The 20,919-nt window shown below is 49.6% G+C and overlaps 1 protein-coding gene and 1 long non-coding RNA gene across 3 annotated transcripts in view; one reads left to right on the top strand and one right to left on the bottom strand.

The window, feature by feature from the left end:
* The window catches only part of PRKD2 (protein kinase D2), a 24,496-nt gene extending 13,605 nt beyond the window's left edge, over positions 1–10,891 (top strand). For both annotated transcript variants that reach the window (XM_037819619.1, XM_037819620.1), the window contains 8 exons: positions 469–521; positions 650–722; positions 1,270–1,376; positions 2,021–2,182; positions 6,042–6,140; positions 7,608–7,875; positions 10,046–10,131; positions 10,452–10,891. In XM_037819619.1, coding sequence (XP_037675547.1) covers positions 469–521; positions 650–722; positions 1,270–1,376; positions 2,021–2,182; positions 6,042–6,140; positions 7,608–7,875; positions 10,046–10,131; positions 10,452–10,658 — 1,055 coding nt within the window. In that variant the 3' untranslated portion in view covers positions 10,659–10,891. The remainder of the gene's footprint in view (positions 1–468; positions 522–649; positions 723–1,269; positions 1,377–2,020; positions 2,183–6,041; positions 6,141–7,607; positions 7,876–10,045; positions 10,132–10,451) is intronic.
* On the bottom strand, positions 10,889–20,850 carry LOC119521403. The gene is made up of 3 exons (XR_005214346.1): positions 20,716–20,850; positions 12,196–12,284; positions 10,889–10,974 (listed from the first exon to the last, which is right to left on the bottom strand). It is a non-coding gene; the product is annotated as an uncharacterized LOC119521403 (long non-coding RNA).
* Between the last annotated feature and the right edge of the window lie 69 nt (positions 20,851–20,919).

Raw genomic sequence — 20,919 nt, forward strand, 5'->3', positions numbered from 1 at the left:
TCAACACGGCAGGAGAGTCAGGACTTTGGAAATGCCTGGCTTTGGTTGGGTTGGTTGGGAGAACAGTTCAGGGCGTGGGGGAACGTGCTGAGATCAGTTGGCATCCCTCCCTCATCCCCCAAGCCTCAGTTTCCTTTTCTGTAAAATGGGGTCAGCCTGCCTCCTGGGCAGATGAGATCAGGGAGTGAAGTATTTAGTGAGATCATTTGTGACATTACTTCCCGAGCCCCTTGGGACATCTCCTTCCCCCTCCCAATGGCCCTATGAAGAAGGGCCTTTGATTTTTCCCCCCATTCTCCAGATAAGGAAACTGAGGTTCAGAGTGGCCAGGTCACTAGCCAGAAGTTGCGCATCGTGTCACTCGGATTCAAACCTAGGTGGTCCGGTTCCAGAGGCTGTCTCTGGAGTTGTGGGAGGGAGATGATGCCAACATCAGTCCCCTTACCTCGGCCTTGCTCCTCTCCACAGGACAAGCTTCTCTGAGTATCTCCGTGTCCAACAGTCAGATTCAAGAGAACGTGGTGAGACCCCGGCCCACACTCTATGGGCCCCGGGATGCCCCCCTCCTCTCCCACCCTCCTCAATCCCCTCCACCCCCATCTCCATTTGCACCCTCACCCTCCCTCCCCCAATCTTCCCCCCTCCCCAGGACATCGCCACCGTCTACCAGATCTTCCCGGATGAGGTGCTGGGCTCGGGGCAGTTTGGAGTGGTCTACGGAGGTAGGGCTGCCTCTGAGCTGATGCAGGGGTGGGGGGGCCCCCCGGGAGTGGGGAAGACTTGCTGGCCTCCAGACCTTCAGATCTGATTGGCCACAAGGCTCATGCCTCCTGTTTTGATTGGCTGAGAAAGCTAGGCCCTGGGTGTAGGTGGGTGCAGGTGGGTGCAGGTGGGTGCAGGCCTCCATTCCTCCTTGGGGAGAACCCATGGCCTCCCTCCCGTGTACTGATGGGGAGGGAGCTAAGCCCTGCACTTCGGTGGCCTCAGAGTTAAATCCTCGGTTCTGATTGGTCATGAGTCCAGGGTCCCGTGTTACTGCACCTGTCCCGGAGCTCTCTCACCTTCCTTGGTTCCACCTTTGCTCTCTGGGCCCCTGCCCCTTGCTCATCTCCCAGAAGCCCCTCAGAGCCTCCCTGATGACCTTCCTCTACCTTTGCTCAGCTCTGGCTGGGTCTTGGGGGGTTGGAGCAGCCAGGGCTGGGGGCTCCTCTTGGTAGAACTGGGTGGTCCTGCTTCTCTCATCTCCCACCTCCCCTACCTCCCGCCCAGGAAAGCACCGGAAGACAGGCCGGGACGTGGCGGTCAAGGTCATCGACAAACTGCGCTTCCCTACCAAGCAGGAGAGCCAGCTGCGGAACGAGGTGGCCATTCTGCAGGTGACTTACCGGGGTCTGTGGCCCAGCTCTGGACCACTCCCCCCCGCCCCCTGCAGGAAGGGCCCTCCCTTCAGGGGGCCACTGACCCAGGCTGGGGTGGTCAGGGATGGCTTCCTGGAGGAGGGACTGTGCATGTAGAGACTGACGGGGAATTGTGAGGGTGCTCCGAGCAGAAGGGCTAGCCTGGGCAAAGGCCTGGAGGTTAGAGGGAGTGTGAGGCCTTCTAAGGGCTACTGCGTAGTTTAGGTGTAGGAAAGTAGTGGGAAGTGAGGCCAGGGAGGGCAGTGGGGCCGGACCATGTGGGCTTCTCCTGAGGGCATTGGGGAGCCAAAGCAGGATTTTGAGCAAGGGAGGGACAGGGTAAGGTCCATGTTTTAGAAAGATCCCTCTGGCTGCCAGCTACAGGGACGTGGGAGGGGGTGGTACTGGAGCCTGGAAATTTGGGATCCTTTTGGCCACCCAGGAGCCGTGCAAGGAGAGGGGTTCTGACTGGGGTCTTGGAAACCCCTTCCCTTCCCCCAACACCAGCCCCAGGGAAGGAGCTGCCCACCCTCTGGGGACGTGGCTTGCCCTCTGGGGTCCAAGTTCATGGGCCACCTGGGTCCTGCACAGCACACAACCCCACCCCTCCTGCCGTCCCCTAGAGCCTGCGGCACCCCGGGATCGTGAACCTGGAGTGCATGTTCGAGACGCCCGAGAAGGTCTTCGTGGTGATGGAGAAGCTACACGGGGACATGCTGGAAATGATCCTCTCCAGCGAGAAGGGGCGGCTGCCCGAGCGCCTCACCAAGTTCCTCATCACCCAGGTGCGCCCACTGCCCGCCTGCACCCCACTGCCTGCCACCCCTGCAGAGGCCCCTGCAGGCCAGCTCTAGGGGGCGGGAGAGCAGGTAACAAAAAATAATAACACAGTAACAACAATAATAATAGGAAAAATAGGAGTAATAAGAATAATAGAAAAAAATCAAGTAATAATAGAAAAATAATAGAGTAATACTAATATAAAAATGATCAAAAATGACAGCCAGAAAAACAAGAAAAATAATTATAGAAAATAATAATAGAAAATAGTGTAAATAATAATAAAAAAATAAGAATAAACAAAATAAGAGTAATGGTAACAATAATAGAAAATAATAGAGTAATAGTAATATAAAAATAATAATCAAATAATAATAACAGGAAAAACAAGAGTAATAATAATAGAAAAATAAGAATAGACAAAAATAAGAGTAACAGTCATAATAATAGAAAATTAATGAACATTGAGCAGGCCCCCTGGGCCTGGCTTTTTCTAGAAAAAGGGGAGAGGCCTATCTACAGGGGCCTCACTCATTCATCCATGTATTCTTTTGTTTGTTCAGTTGTTCAGTCAACAAACACTCCCCCCCTGCCCTGCTCTGTGCTTGGCCCTGGGCTGGGGGCACACAGTGGGGGGGACAGACTTGTCCCCAGATAGTGATGCCCACATGGGCCAGGGCTGGGCCAGGGGATGCTGATAATGGTGATAATAGACTAGTGGTCATTAACATTTGTTGGACATTTACTGTGCTCCGGGCACTGTTTTCACTCATTTAATTTTTTTATTTAATCTTTATTTTTCAGAGCAGTTGTAGGTTGACAGAAAAATTACACAGAAAGTACAGAGATCCCATATATCTCCATCTCTCTCTTACACACACACACACACACATACACACAGAGTTTTCCTTATTATTAACATTTTCCATTAGTGGTACATTTGTTGCAATGGATGAACCAACGTTTTTAGAATTATTGTTACCTAAAGTCTGCAGTTGAGATTGGGGTCCATTCTTTATGTTGAACAGTTCTGTGGTTTTTAGTTTTTAATTTTTATTGTGGTAACATATATACAACATACCATTTCTCATTTTAACCCCTTGCAAGTATACCATTCAACAAGGTTTAGCATGCAATATTGTGCTACCATCACCACCATCTATTACCACAGCTTTTCCATCACTCCAAACAGAGTAACTCATTTAATCTTCGTGGTCGGTTCTATCATTATCACTCCCACTTTCCAGCTGAAGAAACTGAAGCTCAGAGACATGAAGTAACTTGCCCCGGGTCACACAGCTGGTGGAACTTGAACCTAGCATCTGTGCTTTTAACCAGCAAATGCCAAGCTAATCTGTGTGATAGTCACACTTTGTTTTGTGTGTGTGTGGGGGGGGGGGTGTCTATTTTAACAGGTTTCACATCAGATATATAATTATGTGTCCTGCTCCTTACTTTCCTTACTTTAACAGTTCTGGGTGCCTGTCCCATTTCAGTCCAATGTTCACAGATCTGCCTGTCCTTTGCAATCGTATCTCATGATAAGGTTTCACCATATTCCCCAATCACTGGACATATGGTCATTTTTACTTTTATACCAATCCAAACACCTTCCTATGAACATCTGTCTATAAACGTCGTGCATTGGTAGGAGAATTCCAGCAGAACACATTTCAAACAGTAGATCCTAAGTCCAGAGAAATGTGTTTTAAAAAAATCTTATAGACATCACCCAATTATTCTTTAAAAACCCTTTCGCTCTTTGCTTCCACCAACAATGTCTGAGGGTGCCAATTTTCTCATTCCTCACCAACACTAGATAAAAATAATTGCCAGCCTAATAGGTGGGAAAATGATACTTCATTGTGACTTTATTGGGTGTTTAAAATTTATGGGTGAGGTTGAGCATATTTTCATATGTTAATTGGCCATCTGGATTCCTTTTTTTGGATTTCTTTTTGTGTCACCTCTGCTTTATGTTCCCTTTGCCCATTTTTCAAGTGGATATCTGTCTTTTTCTTATTGAATTGTAAGAGCTCTTTATATATGAGGGAAATGAGATCCTTGTCACTTGTGTTGTTCAGTTATGCTATCCCAGTATTTATTTGCCCCTTTTTTTTTGCTGTGCAGAGTTTAACTTTTACAATGTTAAATGTTCCTTTTTGTGGTGTCTGGGTTTCACATTCTGCCTAGAAAGGCCTTTCCATCTGGCTGATACCTCACCTTACTCTGTGACATCTCCACTGGTTGTGAAGTCCCCTGTGCTGTGCTGCTTTTACCCAAGACCCAGCATCCTCCCTCTCCTAAATAACATGACTGCCCTCATCAGACTGGCTTGCTAGGTAGGGACAGAGTCTCTGAGGCAGACTCACCCAGACTTTGTGGGTGGGGGAAGGGGTCCAACTGCCTTTTGCAACTGAAACGACATCTCTTTCTGGTCATCTGTCTCTCCCTCTTTTTGCCTGCTCTCTTTTCTTCTCCCTCTCTCTTTCTCTCTCTCTCTGCAGATTTCTGCTTTCCGGGCTCTTGGCTGCCCCAGCCCCAAGTCCTTTTACCTCATGAACTTGTTTAGGCCTCACAATCACCCTGTGAGGTAGGTATCCTTATAACCCCCATTTTATGGATGAGAAAACTGAGGCTCAGGAACGTGCCAGTTTCTGTCACTCACAGGTAGCGGGTCTGGCCAAGATTTGAACCTGGATCTAGCTTTCAAGGTGTTCTCTTTGTTCACCACATTAATGGGGGAGGGGGGATATCCACAAACAGAAAATCTGGATAAGATGATGTGGGCATCCATCTTTGGATCTCAGTCTGTCTGTAGAATGGCCTACAGCAGTGACTTACAAGTAACATGTCCTTGCTAGAAAGTCATTAAGAGAAAACAAGGAGGATAAGTACAGATATTCCCATTCTGAGATCCAGATTGAACTTGCCTGCTTACATCACTCTGTACTGCCAGTGGATTCAGTACTTTGTTTGGGTTATTCAGAATCAGGGAAAAATCTTTGTTCCTACAGATAAGGGGTTACAAATGGTAACAGGTTTGGTTTTTGGCTTTTTTTTTTTTCATCAGCTCACTTTACCATCTTAGGAAACTCTTCAATTCACAGATACAGCAGGGGAAGCTTGATTGGAGACACACAAAAAATATGTGTGCTGACGGAATGTCAAAAAAATAATAACCAATATCAACAACACAGTAATAATAATGGCTAGCGAAGAGTGTTTGCTTTGTGACAGACACTGTCCTAAGAATTTTACTGCCTCAATTCATATAAACCTCACAGCTGCCCTGTGAGGTAGAGACTATTGTTGTTCCCATTTTACAGATGGGGAAACCGAGACCCGGAGTGGTGAAGTGACTTGCCCAAAGCCACAAGCTCGTAAGCACAGGCCCAGGCTTTCCACCAGGCAGCCTGGCTCCGGGATACCCTCTCTTATATGCTTTCGGTATATAATCCACGCCATGTTCTTGCGAGTGTTGTTTTGTATTACAATTTGCTAAAGGGTGAAAAATATTTTTAAACACTTCGAATGGCACAGTAGCACCTCCTGGAAAGTCCCTGCTGTATTAAGAGCTCAGTTTTATCAGGTACTTACCACACACAACCAGATGGTCTCAGGATCTTCCCAGCCCCACTGCTCCAGTGCAGCTTTTCTAGAATTCTGCAGCCAGTGCCTTATGTCTCAGGTGTAAATGGTTCTGGGATTCTCAGGTTCTTCTCTGGTGTTCCAGTGCCTTCCCTGAACAGATCCCTGCCCTGAGGGGGGCAGAGAGGGGCATGGACAGGGTTTAGCGGACCGACTGCCCATGGCGGAATCTGGGGCAGGCACCCTTCTCATTGGCCCCGTCTCCCTCTTCAGATCCTGGTGGCTTTGAGGCACCTTCACTTCAAGAACATCGTCCACTGTGACTTGAAACCGGAAAACGTGTTGCTGGCGTCCGCTGACCCGTTTCCCCAGGTCAGTTCAGTCCACTCTTGATTTTGGGAAGTCCACCCAACCCTGGTGGCAGTTGAGGATTCTGTTAATCATGATACGGGTTCGGCCTCTGACACAGAGACTCAGTGTGACAATGGCTTAAATAAGGTGGATGCTTGTTTCTCACTCCTGTAGAGTCCAGCGTAGCCTTGTGGGGCTGAAGAAGGAGTTCTGTGGTTAGGTTCCTGGGAGCACAAATCTTCCAGGAAGAGGGAACAGCTTGTGCAGAGGCCCTGTGGCGGGAAGATCTGGACTTTTGATTTTTGACAGCTTTATTGAAATACAATTCATATACCATATAATTCACCCCATAAAGTGTACAATTCAGTGGCTTTTAGGATATTCACAGAGTTGTGCAGCCATCACTGCAATCAATTTTAGCATATTTTCACTACTCCAAAAAGAAACCCCACACTCCTTAGCTGTCACCCCCTAATCCTCTCATCACTCTCACCCCCAGCCTCTGGCAGCCACCAAACTACTTTCTCCCTGGATTTCCTATTCTGGGCATCGCATTTGAAGAGAATCATACTATACATGGTCCCTTGTAACTGGCTTCTTAGCATCAGGTTTTCAAAGTTCATGTTGCAGCATATACTGGAGCTTCGTTCCTTTTTTTGGCTGCATACTATTCCATCGCAAGGTCTGTAGAAAAGGGTAAGTCTTAGAAAAGGAAAAGATCTGTAGGATCTCTAGAAAAGGAAAAGGATCTTTGAAAAGGGTGAGATTCAGGTGGGCATTATGGCGTGGATGGGTTTGAAAGCAGCAGGAGCTTTGGGAAGCATTTGGGACTCTACCCCCAGGGCAGTAGTGAGGCCAGGAAGGAGTGTGTGAGCAGAGGTGGCAGCAGAGCAGGACCTGAACCAAGCCTTGCAGACTGCAAAGCCCGTCCTCTCACCATCACCCTGGACTGCTGCAAAGTACACACCCCAAAGCCTGAGAGGGGACTGCTACCAGCATCCCCCAAACAGATGACAAAACTGAACCCTGGAGAAGTTAAGTCCCTTGCCTGAGCTCACCCGGGCTGGCTCTGGGGCCAGGCCCTGCTGCTAACACTTTATGTGTGTTGACTTATTCAGTCCAGACAACAGCCCGTTAGGGTCTCCTCTGTACAAAAGAGGAAACCGAGGCACAAGAAGGTTGAGAGACCTGTTAGAGGTAGCAGAGAGAGAGCAGCAAGAAGCATTTATTGAGCACTCTCTGCATACCAGACATTGCTTTAGGCGATTGACTCATCTAGTTCTCATGGCAACCCTTTGAGGTGGGCGCTGGGATGCCCCTCCTCCTACAGACGAGGAAACTGAGGCACAGAGGGGAAGTCGCTTGCGCAGAATCACTCGGTAGTGAGTGGAGGGGCTGCGCTGGGACCGGAAGCCGCGGTGGGGGTGAGGCCTGGGGGTGGCGGCGCCTCACTGCCCCCTGAGACCCGCCGCCCCCCGGCCTCCGCAGGTGAAGCTCTGCGACTTCGGCTTCGCGCGCATCATCGGCGAGAAGTCGTTCCGGCGCTCGGTGGTGGGCACGCCGGCCTACCTGGCGCCGGAGGTGCTGCTCAACCAGGGCTACAACCGCTCGCTGGACATGTGGTCGGTGGGCGTGATCATGTACGTCAGCCTCAGCGGCACCTTCCCCTTCAACGAGGACGAGGACATCAACGACCAGATCCAGAACGCCGCCTTCATGTACCCCGCCAGCCCCTGGAGCCGCATCTCGGCGGGAGGTGCGCGGGACGCCCGCCTGGGCCGGCGGCGAGGGGCGTGGCGTGGGCGGGGCCGCCGACCGGGGCTGGGGGTGGAGCCTGGCGGTGGGGCGGGGCCGCGGGCGGGGCGGTCCTGTGAAGGGTGACGCCCCGGGAGCCTTGGGCCGGGTCCTTAGGCGTGTGTAGGACGAGGGGCCCAGGGGCTCAGGCTCAGACCAGGTTTTGTGGGTTGGAAAGGAAGCGCCTGGAATCTCTGGGACACACACCTGGCGCTTTGGGGCGGGCGAGACTCAGGACAAGGAGAGGGACAGGACCGGAAGAGCTCAAAAAGAGGCAGACCCTCCCAAGGCGCAGGGCCCTTGGGGTCACGACCGGGAAAGGGTTTAGCCCCGCAAACGTGGTAGCGCCGGGGGCCCGGTCGAGGCACAAGGGCTTGGCGCCTTGCTGGGTGGGGGGATGAGAGGAAGGCGGCGCGGAGTCGTCTCAGGGAGGTGGAGACCTGGAATTGGGGGGGTTGAGGCCCAGGGCAGTGGCCGTGGGGAGCTTCTGAAGCCGTCCAGGAGGAGGGTGGGCCTTGAGGTGAAGTCACGGCCTGGAACCCAGGTGGGGGTGGGGGTGGGGCCGCAGGGGAGGGGCCCAGGCTGGAGGCCGACCTTGGCCTGCCCGCCTCCAAGGACTGTGGAGGTGAAAGGTGTGGTCAGGCGGTGGCCCTGGGCCTAGTGACTTCCACCTGACGCTTTGGGCCGTGGCCTGGACATGGTTGTGGTCAGGAGAGGGGGTGGGCCTGGGAAAATGAAGCCCTGGGTCCCAGGGCCTGGGGTGGGGGTGGGGAGGTGGGGGTGTCAGAGCCAAGATCCTGGAGTGGGTTAATAAGGCATGAGGAGGACAAGGGACAGGTCCTGGAGCCAGGGAGCTGAGGAGGACAGATGGAGTATGGGAGGGAGGTTAAGGGGCAATAATTTATTCATAAGAGTTTATTCAGAAGTACGTGTTGCGCGCCTACTCTGTGCCCTGTACTGCCTGCCCTAGGTTCTGGGCATACTGGGTTGAATTGGCCGGAAGGGACGGGGTGCCGAGAGGTCTTCTTGAGTGGTCTGAGAAGAGGGAGTGTGGTCAGATGCTCAGACTTGGGAAGCAGGTGGAAGGGCTTGGGGAGGAGGGGTGACCTGGAAGTTTTTCAGGACAGGACCAGGTCTTGGTGGTGGGCCTGGGGGGTAAGCACTAAACTATGAGAACAGAGGTGGATTTGAGCCCTGGTGTAGACCAATATTGGGGATCCCGAGGCTTGTCTTTTGGGCGCCCACTCAGGAGCCCCTCAGTAAATGTGCATTGAGTGAGCCTGAGTGAATGCAGCTGTGGATGAACAAGTATGAAGGAGCCCCCTGGGGAGGGCGGTTGACCAGATTGGGGCACCTGTGTGGACAAGACCTGTCCTCAGACAGAGTCACACAGCGAGGCTTTGTCCTTCAAGCCCGGTGACCAAGGAGGCTCTCCAATGACTGCGGGTTTCCGTTGGACGTCTGACACTCACCCATCCTCCTTTTCACAAAACACAGGCCTCAGTTGCAGCTTCTGCCTTTATATAGATATAGGTTAAATCATTACCTGGTGTTCAAAATTTCAGATACACCAAAGGGTACACAGTGAAAGTCCTTTGTCACTCTTTTGTCTGCTGTTCCAACAACAGGCAATGACAGTTTCCTGTCTGTCCCTCAAGAGAGACTTCCTGTCTGTCCCTCAAGAGAGACTGTCTGTCCCTCAAGAGAGACTTTATATATATATGTAAGCAAATATGTGCCCTTGTATTCTTTTATTTTTTCCTTTTTACACAGATGACGGCGTACTCTACAAGTTCCTTTCCAATTTGCTTTGTTTACTTAACAGTATATTTTGGATAAGTGAGTTGGCTTAAGGAAAATATTAAGTAAAGAATAGTGCAGGTCATTACCTGTGATTGACAGGAATTGTGAAGCTGACGTAAGAATGGGGAAACTGAGGCAGAGAATTGGTGAAGAGGTGTAGGACTAGTGTGTGTGCGTGAGGTGGGGGTAGAAACACAGCCGCCTGAGCCAGGGCTGAAGGAAGGCCTTGCTGGTGGCCTGGAGGACTCGGGTGGGCACGGGTGGCCTGTAGGAGGAAGAGCGGCCTCTCACCCTGCAGGGGTTGAGCTGCCTCTCTCCTTCCCTCCCAGCCATCGACCTCATCAACAACCTGCTCCAGGTGAAGATGCGCAAGCGCTACAGCGTGGACAAGTCTCTCAGCCACCCCTGGTTACAGGTGATGCAGGGGGCGGGGCTATGTGTGAAGGGGTGGGGCCAAGTGTGAAGGAAGAGGAGGAACTAGATTTCTTACTGGCTGGGCAGGTAGCGATACGGCTTTATTTTCCGTGGATAGGGAACCAGGCAGAACCATTGGCTGGGCTGCAGAAGGGGGTGGGGCGAAACCTCTATTGGCTGGGTGGGTCGCGAAGGGCGTGGCTTCTCCTTCTTGGTAGCAGGCTCCACGTGGCCTCTCACCCGCTGGGCAGGAAGTGTAGAGCCGGCCATTGGCTGCCCTCTTTGCAGCCCCCACATTAACCCCTGTTCTCCCCGGCCCAGGAATACCAGACGTGGCTGGACCTCCGAGAGCTGGAGGGGAAGATGGGCGAGCGGTACATCACGCACGAGAGCGACGACGCGCGCTGGGAGCAGTTCCTTGCGGAGCACCCACTGCCCGGGCTGCCCGCCGATGGGGAGCTCGCTGGGGTCTTCCCCCCGCAGGACCAGGAGATGCAGGGGCTGACCCAGCGCATCAGCTTCCTCTGAGGCCCTGCGCTCCCGCCCGGGTTGGCCCTGCGGCCTGTCCACCCACCCTCGCGCTCTGCGACCTTTCCCTCCAGCCCATCCCAGCGACGAACTGTTCTGGGGGAAGAGGCTCCCTGCTCAGACTGGATGGGGCACACCCAGTGTTGGAGAGGGTGGGATCATGGGGTGGGGGTGTCACGGGGTCATCTGCAAAGGCTTCTCTGTCTTTCCAACAAGTAAAACGGACTCACCCTTGACCTTGTGGCCTTTGGCCTGTGCCTGCAGCGTGCTCTTGAATCATCAGTCTGTTCATTCACCAAGATGGAAGGAGGACAGCCTGAAAAGGAGGAAGGGTGGAGGGAGGGGGGAATGCCGGGAGAGGGGAGGGGAGGGGAGGGGAGGGGGTGAGACTGAAGGGAGAAGAGTTTTGGAAGGAGGACTAACTGGGGCGGAAGCCCTGCCTGAGGATGGAGTTATGGAAACGGATGGAGGGAGGATTGCAGGAAGGGAGGAGTAGAGGGGGAAAGGTATGGAGGTGGCCTGGGGAGGAGGGGAAAGAGTTGGAAACGGAGGAGGGATGGAGGGAGCATGACCCAAGGGTTGGAGAAAAGCAAGCAATCTCGTGGCTTGTTAAGATTAATTTTCCACTTGGTGTTCTTCTTGTCAATCTTAAGTATTAATGACTGCAGTCAGCACAAGTCTGGTCCATAGTAGATCCTTGATATATAATATTTAGTATTTTCTTTTTAATTGATGTGACGGCTTCTCTACACACTGCATGTGCTCATTCACTTGTTCATCCATTTGTCATACCATGTTGGGTGGTGCCGAGGACCCAGTAGTGATCAAGACATCCCAACACTGCCCTCATGGGGCTTACCATCTGGGGGGGACAGACGTGTCCCCAGACAGTGACTGTGGGTGGGGCTAGGGCTGGGATGGGGAGCCCAGGGGGCTGGGGCAGCCTGGAGCCAGAGCAGGGGTGAGGGAGGGCAGGTCTTCTGAGCCCTGCAAGAACAGGTTGGAGGCAGAGGCAGTGGCCTGTGTAAGGGCCTGGAGGAGCATCACTGTCTCATCAGCTAGAGTATCCTTTCTCCAAGTGTGGTTCCCAAGGCCAGTCACGTCAGCATCACCTGGGCACTTGTTAGAAATGCATCTTCTCAGACCCACACCTGACTGACTGATCCAGAAACTCTGGGGGTGGGCCCCCTACCAAGTTGTTTTTTTAGCAAGTCCTCCAGGTGACTGATGTGTGCTAAAGCTTGACAACCCTGTGCTAGAAGGTGACTAGAGGGACGTGGAGGTCAGGAGCCAGACCACACAGTATTTGGTCTTTCCTCCATGGGTACTGGGGAGCCATGGCAGGCTTTTGAGCAGGGGAGGGACAGAGTCAGATTCATGCTTTAGAAAGATCCCTCTGGCTGCCACGTAGGGGTTGTGTGGAAGAGATCCAGCCAGGAGGATGGACATCAGGGAGGAGGAGGCTGAGGCATGTCCAGGGCAGGGGCCTTGGGGATGTGGAGGAGGAGATGGGCTGAAGGAAATCGAGGGCCAGCACCTTTTACATGATGAAAAGGCAGTAGACCATAGTGACTGAGTGAGCTCTGGAATCTGAGACCTGGGTTCAAGTCCCACCTCTGCCGTTTCCTGGTAATGAAACAGAAATGAGTGTGTAGCCAAACCAGTTCTCTGTTAACCTCTGACTTACAAGCTATAGTTAAAAGATTTTTCTGAGCCCTGCACAAACAGGAAAGAATTAAGTAAACAGTTCAAACTATACTATACGCAGAGCTGACTCTCTGGGACTTCCCGATATACATTAACTTGTCCATCTGCTGGTAGGTTCTGGAGATGCAGCTTTTTGATTTGAAAAAGTTAAATGGGCTGCAGTAAATGAGGCTCTGCAAGTGAATCAGAACACCTCTCAGGCATGTGTCGGTTAATACCATTGATTGGTCTAAGTTCCGGGAGGGTAAAAAAATAGAGGAAAGGATCTGTCTCCAACTGGAGATGCAGCCTAGGAAATGTAGTGTCGAGGTGACTTGGGCCCGACCCCTGACGATCACACTGCCCTGCCGGGGCCACTGGTTTTGGTAACGGCCCATGGCCAGAAATTAGAGACCTGATTTTAAAGCATAATGTTAAACTGGTGAAATGCATGTTACAGAACAGCATGGGATCACCGAACATCACGAAGAGGCCGTGGCAGATAAAATCACATCCACACCATCTAAACTTATGACCCTCTGGCATAAGCAAATAGCAGCAAAAAAAAAAAAAAAAATCCATCCCATCAGGGCCATTGGCTACCACAAGGCCTGATATGATAGAGACACTTGTACATCCTGTAAAGAAAAGGGACACTGGACCCGAGAGGGTCCAACTTTAAAATGCAAAATAAAATTGGGGTCGAAGCTTCTACCTCCCCAGTGATTCTGAGGGACAGTCTCCCCTTCTGCAAATACCGCCCAACCACAGAGGGACATGATCTTCCCATTGATGAGCATCCTGCCAGCTTTTCTCACACTCTACCATAAATGTCTCACAGTCCCCCCACCCCTCCCGCCTCCCCTTGGAATACAGACGCAGCAGCCGCAGATGAGGCGACACAGTTTACCACACCATTTACCCTTGTCGAGGCCACTCTCAGTCTCGATAGGCCTCTACTGTCTAGCATTGTTTCCTCCTGAAGTCACTCTAGTATATCTTTTAGGAAAGAATATTCTCTCAAAGTGGAGTGTTAACATTGCATGTTCACAAGAGGGCCCAATCCTCACCGTCCCTGACTCTGCTCGTACCCATCTTCATCCACCGATCCCGCTGATCTCCAACCTTACCCCCCTCCCTGAGAACATCAACCTGTCCCTCAGACCCATAAGTTCAATATATGCTGACCCCCACTCCTGGTTCTCTTTGGAGATCTCCAACTCTACAGACCAAGGGCTGAGCCTCTTAAGGTGGAAAGAGATTCTCTCACACCCATCCAGAAACTGCCTTAAAACCCTCTGAAACCAGAGGTCCTCCAGGACCTCCAACTCGTCATTCAGGGCCTCCTAACACCCACCTCCAGCCTGACAACACTCCTATCCTGTCTGTCAAGAAACCCAATGCTACAGGATTCTGGCTAGTCCAAGATATCCAGGTCATAAATCAAATAGTCAAACATAGATTCCCTCTAGTTTCCAAAGCAAACCCCAGCCCAGTCTCTGGTCTCTATTCTCTACCCTCCTACACCACATGCTTTAGCATCAGTGATCTCTGCTCAGCTTTCTTTTGCATACCTCTACACCCCAATTCACAATCTCTTTTTGCTTTCACATGGGGAAGTCAACAATACACATGGACTGTTAGGCCTCAAGGGGTCACTGAAGTCCTTGCTTACTTTCCTCGGACTCTGAATACTAATGGAAGGTGTGGTGGTTTGAAGCTGTATGTACCCCAAAAAAACATGTTCTTAAATCTAATCCATTCCTGTGGGTGGGGACCCATTTTAAGGAGGCTACTTCAGTTAAGGTATGGCCCATTCACTCAGGATGGGTCTTTATCCTCTCACTGGAGTCCTTTATAAATAGAATGAATTCAGAGAGAGAGAGAAAGTCAAGGAAGCAAGAAGCTGAAAGCAACAAAACATGGAAGGGAAGGGCGAGATGAGCAGACACTGCCATGTGCCTTGCCATGTGGCAGAGGAGCCCAGGATTGCCGGCCGCCAGCCTTCAGGAAGAAAGCATCACCTTGATGATGCCCTGATTTGGACATTTTCAAGGACACTAACCATAAGCGAATAAATCCCCATTTTTCAAGCCAAACCATTTCATGGTATATTGCCTTCTGTGGCCTAAGAAATTAAAACAGAAGGGTTTTTCTTTTGCAATGCCACTCTGGCTCAATCCATTTCAACATCTCACCTAATGACATTCAATATCTGCCCCAAGTGCTTACTCACAAGGGACACAAGCTACAGAAGGACAGATCACAACTCTAACTCACAAGGCTGTTATTTAGGACATAATCTTTCAAAACCTTATCCACAGAAAACATGATGACACCACCGTCAATCTTCCTTTACCTGAGACTAAAAAGGTAATTCCCAGGGTTTCTGAGCCTGTTCAGATGTTGCCAAACTTGAGTTCCACATTTCTTAGCTATTGTCAAATCTTTATATGATATGATTAAGGACTGTCCCCTGGAAACTTTCATTTGGGACACACTTTCCTTATTTTCATTTCATTATCTCAAGTCTTCTTTCGCATCCACCCCCACTTGGGGTAATTATGTATGATAGTTTGAAGCTGATATGCACCCCAGAAAAGGCCATGTTCTTTTAATCCATTCCTGTGGGTACAGATCTGTTGTGGGTGGGACCTTTTGATTATGTTATTTTAATTGAGATGTGACTCATCTCATTCAGGGCAGGTCTTGATCCTCTTGCTGGAGACGTACAGAAGCTAAGAGCTGAAATTGTGAGAAGCTCATAGGGAAAAGCCCAGAGAAGCTAAGGGAGAACCCACAGAAGCTCAGAGAGGAGGTCACTGAAACCAAAAGCTGAATGTGATGAAACCCAGGAGTGAAGGACCAGCAGCCACTGGCCATGTGCCTTCCTATGTGACAGAGGTGTCCTGGACGCCAGCAGCCTATCTTCAAAGTCCAGGTATCATCCTGTTGATGCCTTGATTGGACATTTACACAGCCTAAGAACTGTAAACTGTAAGTTAATAAATCCCCATTGTAAAAGCCAACCCATTTCTGGTATACTACAGTTCATCAGCTTTAGCAAACGGAAACACTATGCTTTACCGTTCACCCCATTTGTGCACAAGAAAGAAGGTCATGCCTTAGGGAGTCTTGTCCCAAAAATAATGGATCCAGAGACCTATAGGATACTCCAGTCTCACCTTGGATGCAACAGCTCAACTTCCCCCACTTCCTGGGTGAGCAGCTCCTGCTACCACCACCAAAGTGCTCCAAGCTCCAGCTGCTGTTGTTCTAGACCATTCTCTCAATCTTTATGTGCCTCACATAGTTCACATCTGTTGTTCACTGAAAACACCCAGCATCTTCTGGCTTCCAGGCTCACCTCTTACGAAGCCCTTCTCTTGCCTCCCACAGGCATCACTGTTCACCACTGTCACAACCTCAACCAGCCACCACCCTTTCCTTCCCACCCGAGGGACAATCTTGTGATTGGGTGTCCATTACCCCAAGTCCTTCCTTGCCTTGACCTTGCTGAGACTCTGGTTGACAACCCAGTTATCATCCTCTTTGTAGGTGGCTCTTACCTCAGATGTCCAGAAGGAGATTTCCAAGCAGGGTACACCACCACCGCTGACTATCAACAGCCTGTGGAGTTGAAGCCCTTTCCTGAACCTGATTTGGTCTCATAGCACACACTGAGCCTGTATTATCTTAGCCCCAGAAAAGAGAGCCCATATTTATACTCATATTAGATCAGGTATGCTTCTGGGGCAGACAGTGATTTGGGTTTGCTTTGGAAATAAAGATGATTCGTGACTACTGCTGGCATGCCAATTAAAAATGGTGGTCAGGATGCTGAATATTTAGTGGTTGGCTTTGGCCTCAAGAGGTGGCAATTCTTAAAACTGAGGTGCATACCCATAGCCAGAGCTCAGAAGCTAAAGGAAATTCCATACTGGGCAGTTATGCCAATCTTGCTGCCTCCCGTGGTCCCAAGGACCAAATCACCCTGATATACTTCTTCCTTTTTTTTTCCACTTTTTTTTTTTTTTTAATTAGAGAAACTGTAGGTTTACAGAAAAATCATGCCCAAAATAACAGAGTTCCCATATATGGCCCTATTATTAATACCTTGCATTAGTGTGGTACATTTTTTACAATGATCAAAGAACATTTTTATCCTGATTTACTTCTTAATCTATTCCAACTACTCCCTGGTACTCAGCTCCCTGAACTCAAAATCTCACAATTTAAGGCCCTGATCTTGTTAGCGCTTAAATTGTTAATTCCCTGTCATTCTATAAATACCTAAACCTCACTGTTTCTCCCCTCTAATCCCAACTCCTCACAGAACTAAAACATCTGCCAAACCCTGGGCAGGTCAAAATCTCAATGTAGACACAAGGCCATCACCTTCCCATCTCATTAAAATCCAAAGAAGCCTTGGAACAAGAAGCCTAATGCCTGGGAGTAAACCTTGAAGACTTAAGTGTTTACTTAAGAGCCTCCTGAAGTGTTTGAGCAACTTTTATACGCAGGTCTTCTGCCATCTGGTCTACCCAAGAAGCTGGCCACAGCACCCACGCCTTCCCTGCTTTACTCCCAGAGGTGACGGTGGTGGCTTGGAGTTATGTACTCCAGAAATAGCAAGTCCTTGGGCAGACAGTAAAAGCATATTTGTGGGGCCCCCTGAGGAACTGGAGAGAAATGCGGAAATGTTGGACTTCCCCACCTGGGTTATAGCTGATTTTCCTGCAAATATTGAGGACTGCCAATTTAGTGGGCCAAGCCCTCTATAGCTGCTGCAAGGAAAAGGCTAAGCCCACTCACGATTGTGCCTAAGAGTTCCCCCCAGAGAGCCTCTTTGTTGCTCAGATGTGGCCTTCTGTTCTAGTTTGCTAATGCTGCCAGAGTGCAAAACACCAGAGATGGATTGGCTTTTATAAAAGGGGTTTGTTTGGTTACACAGTTACAGTCTTAAGGCCATAAAGTGTCCGTCTTAAGGCCATAAAGTGTCCAAGGTAACACATCAGTAATCGGGTACCTTCACTGGAGGATGGCCAATGGTGTCTGGAAAACCTCTGTTGGCTGGGAAGGCACGTGGCTGGGGTCTGCTCCGGAGTTCTGGTTTCAAAATGGCTTTCTCCCAGGATGTTCCTCTCTAGGCTTCAGCTTCTCTCCAACATGTCACTCTTAGTTGCACCTGGAATATCTGTCCTCTCTCAGCTTCTCCGGAGCAATAGTCTGCTTTCACTGGCCGTCTTCAAAATGTCTCTTATCTGCAGCTCCTGCACTTTCTTCAAAGTGTCCCTCTTGGCTGTAGCTCCTCTTCAAAATGTCACTCACAGCTGCACTGAGCTCCATCTGTTTTGTCAGCTCGTTTATATGGCTCCACTGATCAAGGTCCACCCTAAATGGGTAGGGCCACGCCTCCATGGAAGTATCCAATCAGTCATCACCCACAGCTGGGTGGGGCGCATCTCCAAAGAAACACTCAAGGAAACCTAATCAAAACTGATAACATCTGCCTACACAAGATTACATTAAAGATAATGGCATTTCGGGGACACAATACATTCAAACTGGCACACCCTCCCTCTCTCTAAGCCCACTCAGAAGGTGAACTTACTACCCTCCCCCCTACATGGGACATGACTCCAGGGGTGTGGGTCCCCCTGGCAATGCAGGAAATGACTCCTGGAGATGAGCCTGGACCCAGCACTGTTGGATTGAGAGGATCTTCTTGACCAAAAGGGGAAAGAGAGATGAAACAAAGTTGGGTTCCAGTGGCTGAGAGATTTCAAAGGGAGTGGAGAGGTCACTCTGGAGGGTATTCTTATGCGCTACATTGATATCACTAAAGCGATGGAATGGCCAGCGGGAAATACCTGAAGCTGTCGAACTGCAACCCACTGACCTTCATTCTTGAAGATGATTGTATAACCGTAGGTTGCACAGTGTGACTGTGTGATTGTGAAAACCTTGTGGCTTGCACTGCCTTTTCCAGTGTATGGACAGATGAGTGGAAAAATGGGGACAACAATTAGATGAAGAATAGGGTGGGATGGAGGAGACAGAAAGATTTAGGTATTCTTTTTTGTTTTGATTTTTACTTTGGAGTAAGGAAAAGATTCAAAAATTTATTTTGGTGATGAATGCACAAATATATGATGGTGCTGTGAATAACTGATTGTACACTGTGGATGACTGTAGGGTATGTGAATATATCTCAATAAAACTGTATTTTTTAAAAAGTAAATGATCAATGGGGGAGGGGAATGGGAAGTTTTGGGTGTTCCTTTTTATTTAAATCTTTATTTTATTTTTTGGAGTAATGAAAATTCAAAGATTGTGGTGATGAATGCACAACTATATGACGATACTGTGAACAAATGACTGTACACTTTGAATGATTGTATGTTATATGATTATATGAATAAAATTGCATTAAAAAAAGGAATGACATGTTCTTAATCTTAATTTGGTCCTGTGGGTGTGCACCCATTGTAAATAGGACCTTTTGAGGAGGTTACTTCAGTTAAGGTGTGGCCCAACTCAATCAGACGGGTCTTCATTCTTTTATTGGGGAACTTATATAGAAGGCCACAGAGAGAGAAACCACAGGGAGCAGCGAGAAGCCAGAAGTCATTGGAACTCAGGAGAGAAAGGAGAAGATGCCACCATGTGCATTACCATGTGACGAAAGAGCCAACGAATTCCAAAGATTGCTGGTCAGCCAAAAGATACTGAACCCAGGAGGAAGCAAGCCTTCCAGCCTCTGAAACCATGAGCCAATAAATTCCTGTTGCTAATCCAACCCATTTCATGGTATTTGTTTCAGCAGCCAGGGCACTAAAATTATGACCCCTACCTTCAACAACCTCACCCAGGCCAGGGAACTTTAGGGGACACAGTAAGTGGCCCCTAACAACTGGCTGTCATTCGAGATGTCAGGGGCTTTCAGGGGAGTGACTTCTGCTGTGGTAGGAAGCAACTGCTGTACGTTCATTCCAAGGAACTTTTCTGACATCTTCATGGTCAATGACAATTTCCAAGATGCCAAAGAGGAAGTCCACATAATGCTGTTTGGGCTCCAGAACCAAGATTCTTTCTCCATTTCCTTCTTGGAAATACCTCCACTGGCTGCTCTCTAGCCTCTAATCTTGGTTTTTACTCCCTTATCCAACCTTCAATAATTCTTTTTTGACTTGTCTTCCATTCTCAAATGCTTGGCAACTAGAATCCTAAATCAGTTCCAGATTCAACATTCTGCTCAGTAAAAAGTTCAACTGGTCTTGCACAAATAGAAGGAACAAAAAAACAACCCTGACCTCACTCCACATACTGACTGTTTTGAAAATCTTGAGAGCTCTCCAGACCCTTATCAATCCCCAACAGTCTCCCCATGGTTGAACCATTAAAGTTATTCAAGGACAGACTAGATTTGTCTGGAACAAGATGGGGGACCAAATAGAGTCTGTCTCTACTAAAGTCTGGACTCTCTTTTCTCTTCAACACTCACTAGATCACTCTTTACTTATTTATCAAACCCTTCTGTGGCTCTTTATACACGGAACACACTGCTCCAAGAACTTGACAAATAGTTCATTTACTCCTCACGACAACCCTATGACTGCCCCATTATACAGATGAGGAAACGGAGGCACAGAGAGGGCAAGCAACTTTCCCAAGGTCACACAGCTGAGAAGTGGCAGAGCTGGGATTCACCCCAGGCAGGCTGGCTCTGAAGTCTTGGCTGGTAACCACGACCACTGCACCAGAAGGTCACCTGGGGCAGGGGGGATTCTCACATGATCTTCCAGGTCTCTGGCTTTTAGGGAGTCAAGATCTCTCTGAGAATATGGGCATGAATATCGGGGCTGGATCTCCTTGAAGGTGGGAGGCACACTCGGCATAGTGACAAAGGCTGGCTGTCTGAGGGGGCGCCAGCCCCGCTGGCGGCGCCCGAGAAGGGAGGAGGGAGCCTTGGAAACGGATGTAAGATTCTCTGGACCACAGAGTGGAGAACACAGCATCTCAGAAGGCTGCGAACAAAGCCTCTTAGAACATAGAACAAAGGCCTCTGGAACCTCAGAATGCTGGGCACGAAGCTTCACGGCACCTGGGTGATAAATGACCCAGATTCTGTTCTGGTGGAATCATGGAATCTTCCTCCCGGGGTCTTATGGTTCCAGAATTTAGGATACAACCGATCTTAGACTGTTAGAAACAAGACCGTATACACAATTTGCGGGGCCCCGTGCAAAATGAAGTAATGGGACCCCCTTGCTCAAAAATTAAGAATTTTAGACAGCGACAGCAGAGCCTTAAACCAAGTGCGGGGTGCGACTGTCCAGGTCGCACAAGCTTAGAAGCATAATTTTACCAGAAGATGTCGGGCTTAGTTGGCCTGGTCCTCTCGCTTTACAGGTGTCTGGGAAAGCTTCGTGGAAGAGGAGGTAAAAGTCTTTCTGTTCCCTGCGCAGTCTCAGAAGCTGAGGATTGGGCACGGGGTGTAGAGATGGGGAGAGCAGCTGCCAAACTGTCACAAGGCCCATTCTCTATTTATAGATCGCCCCGCCTCCTCCCT

The sequence above is a fragment of the Choloepus didactylus genome, chromosome 27 (genome assembly GCF_015220235.1).
Source record: "Choloepus didactylus isolate mChoDid1 chromosome 27, mChoDid1.pri, whole genome shotgun sequence".
Classification (NCBI taxonomy): Eukaryota; Metazoa; Chordata; class Mammalia; order Pilosa; family Megalonychidae; genus Choloepus; species Choloepus didactylus.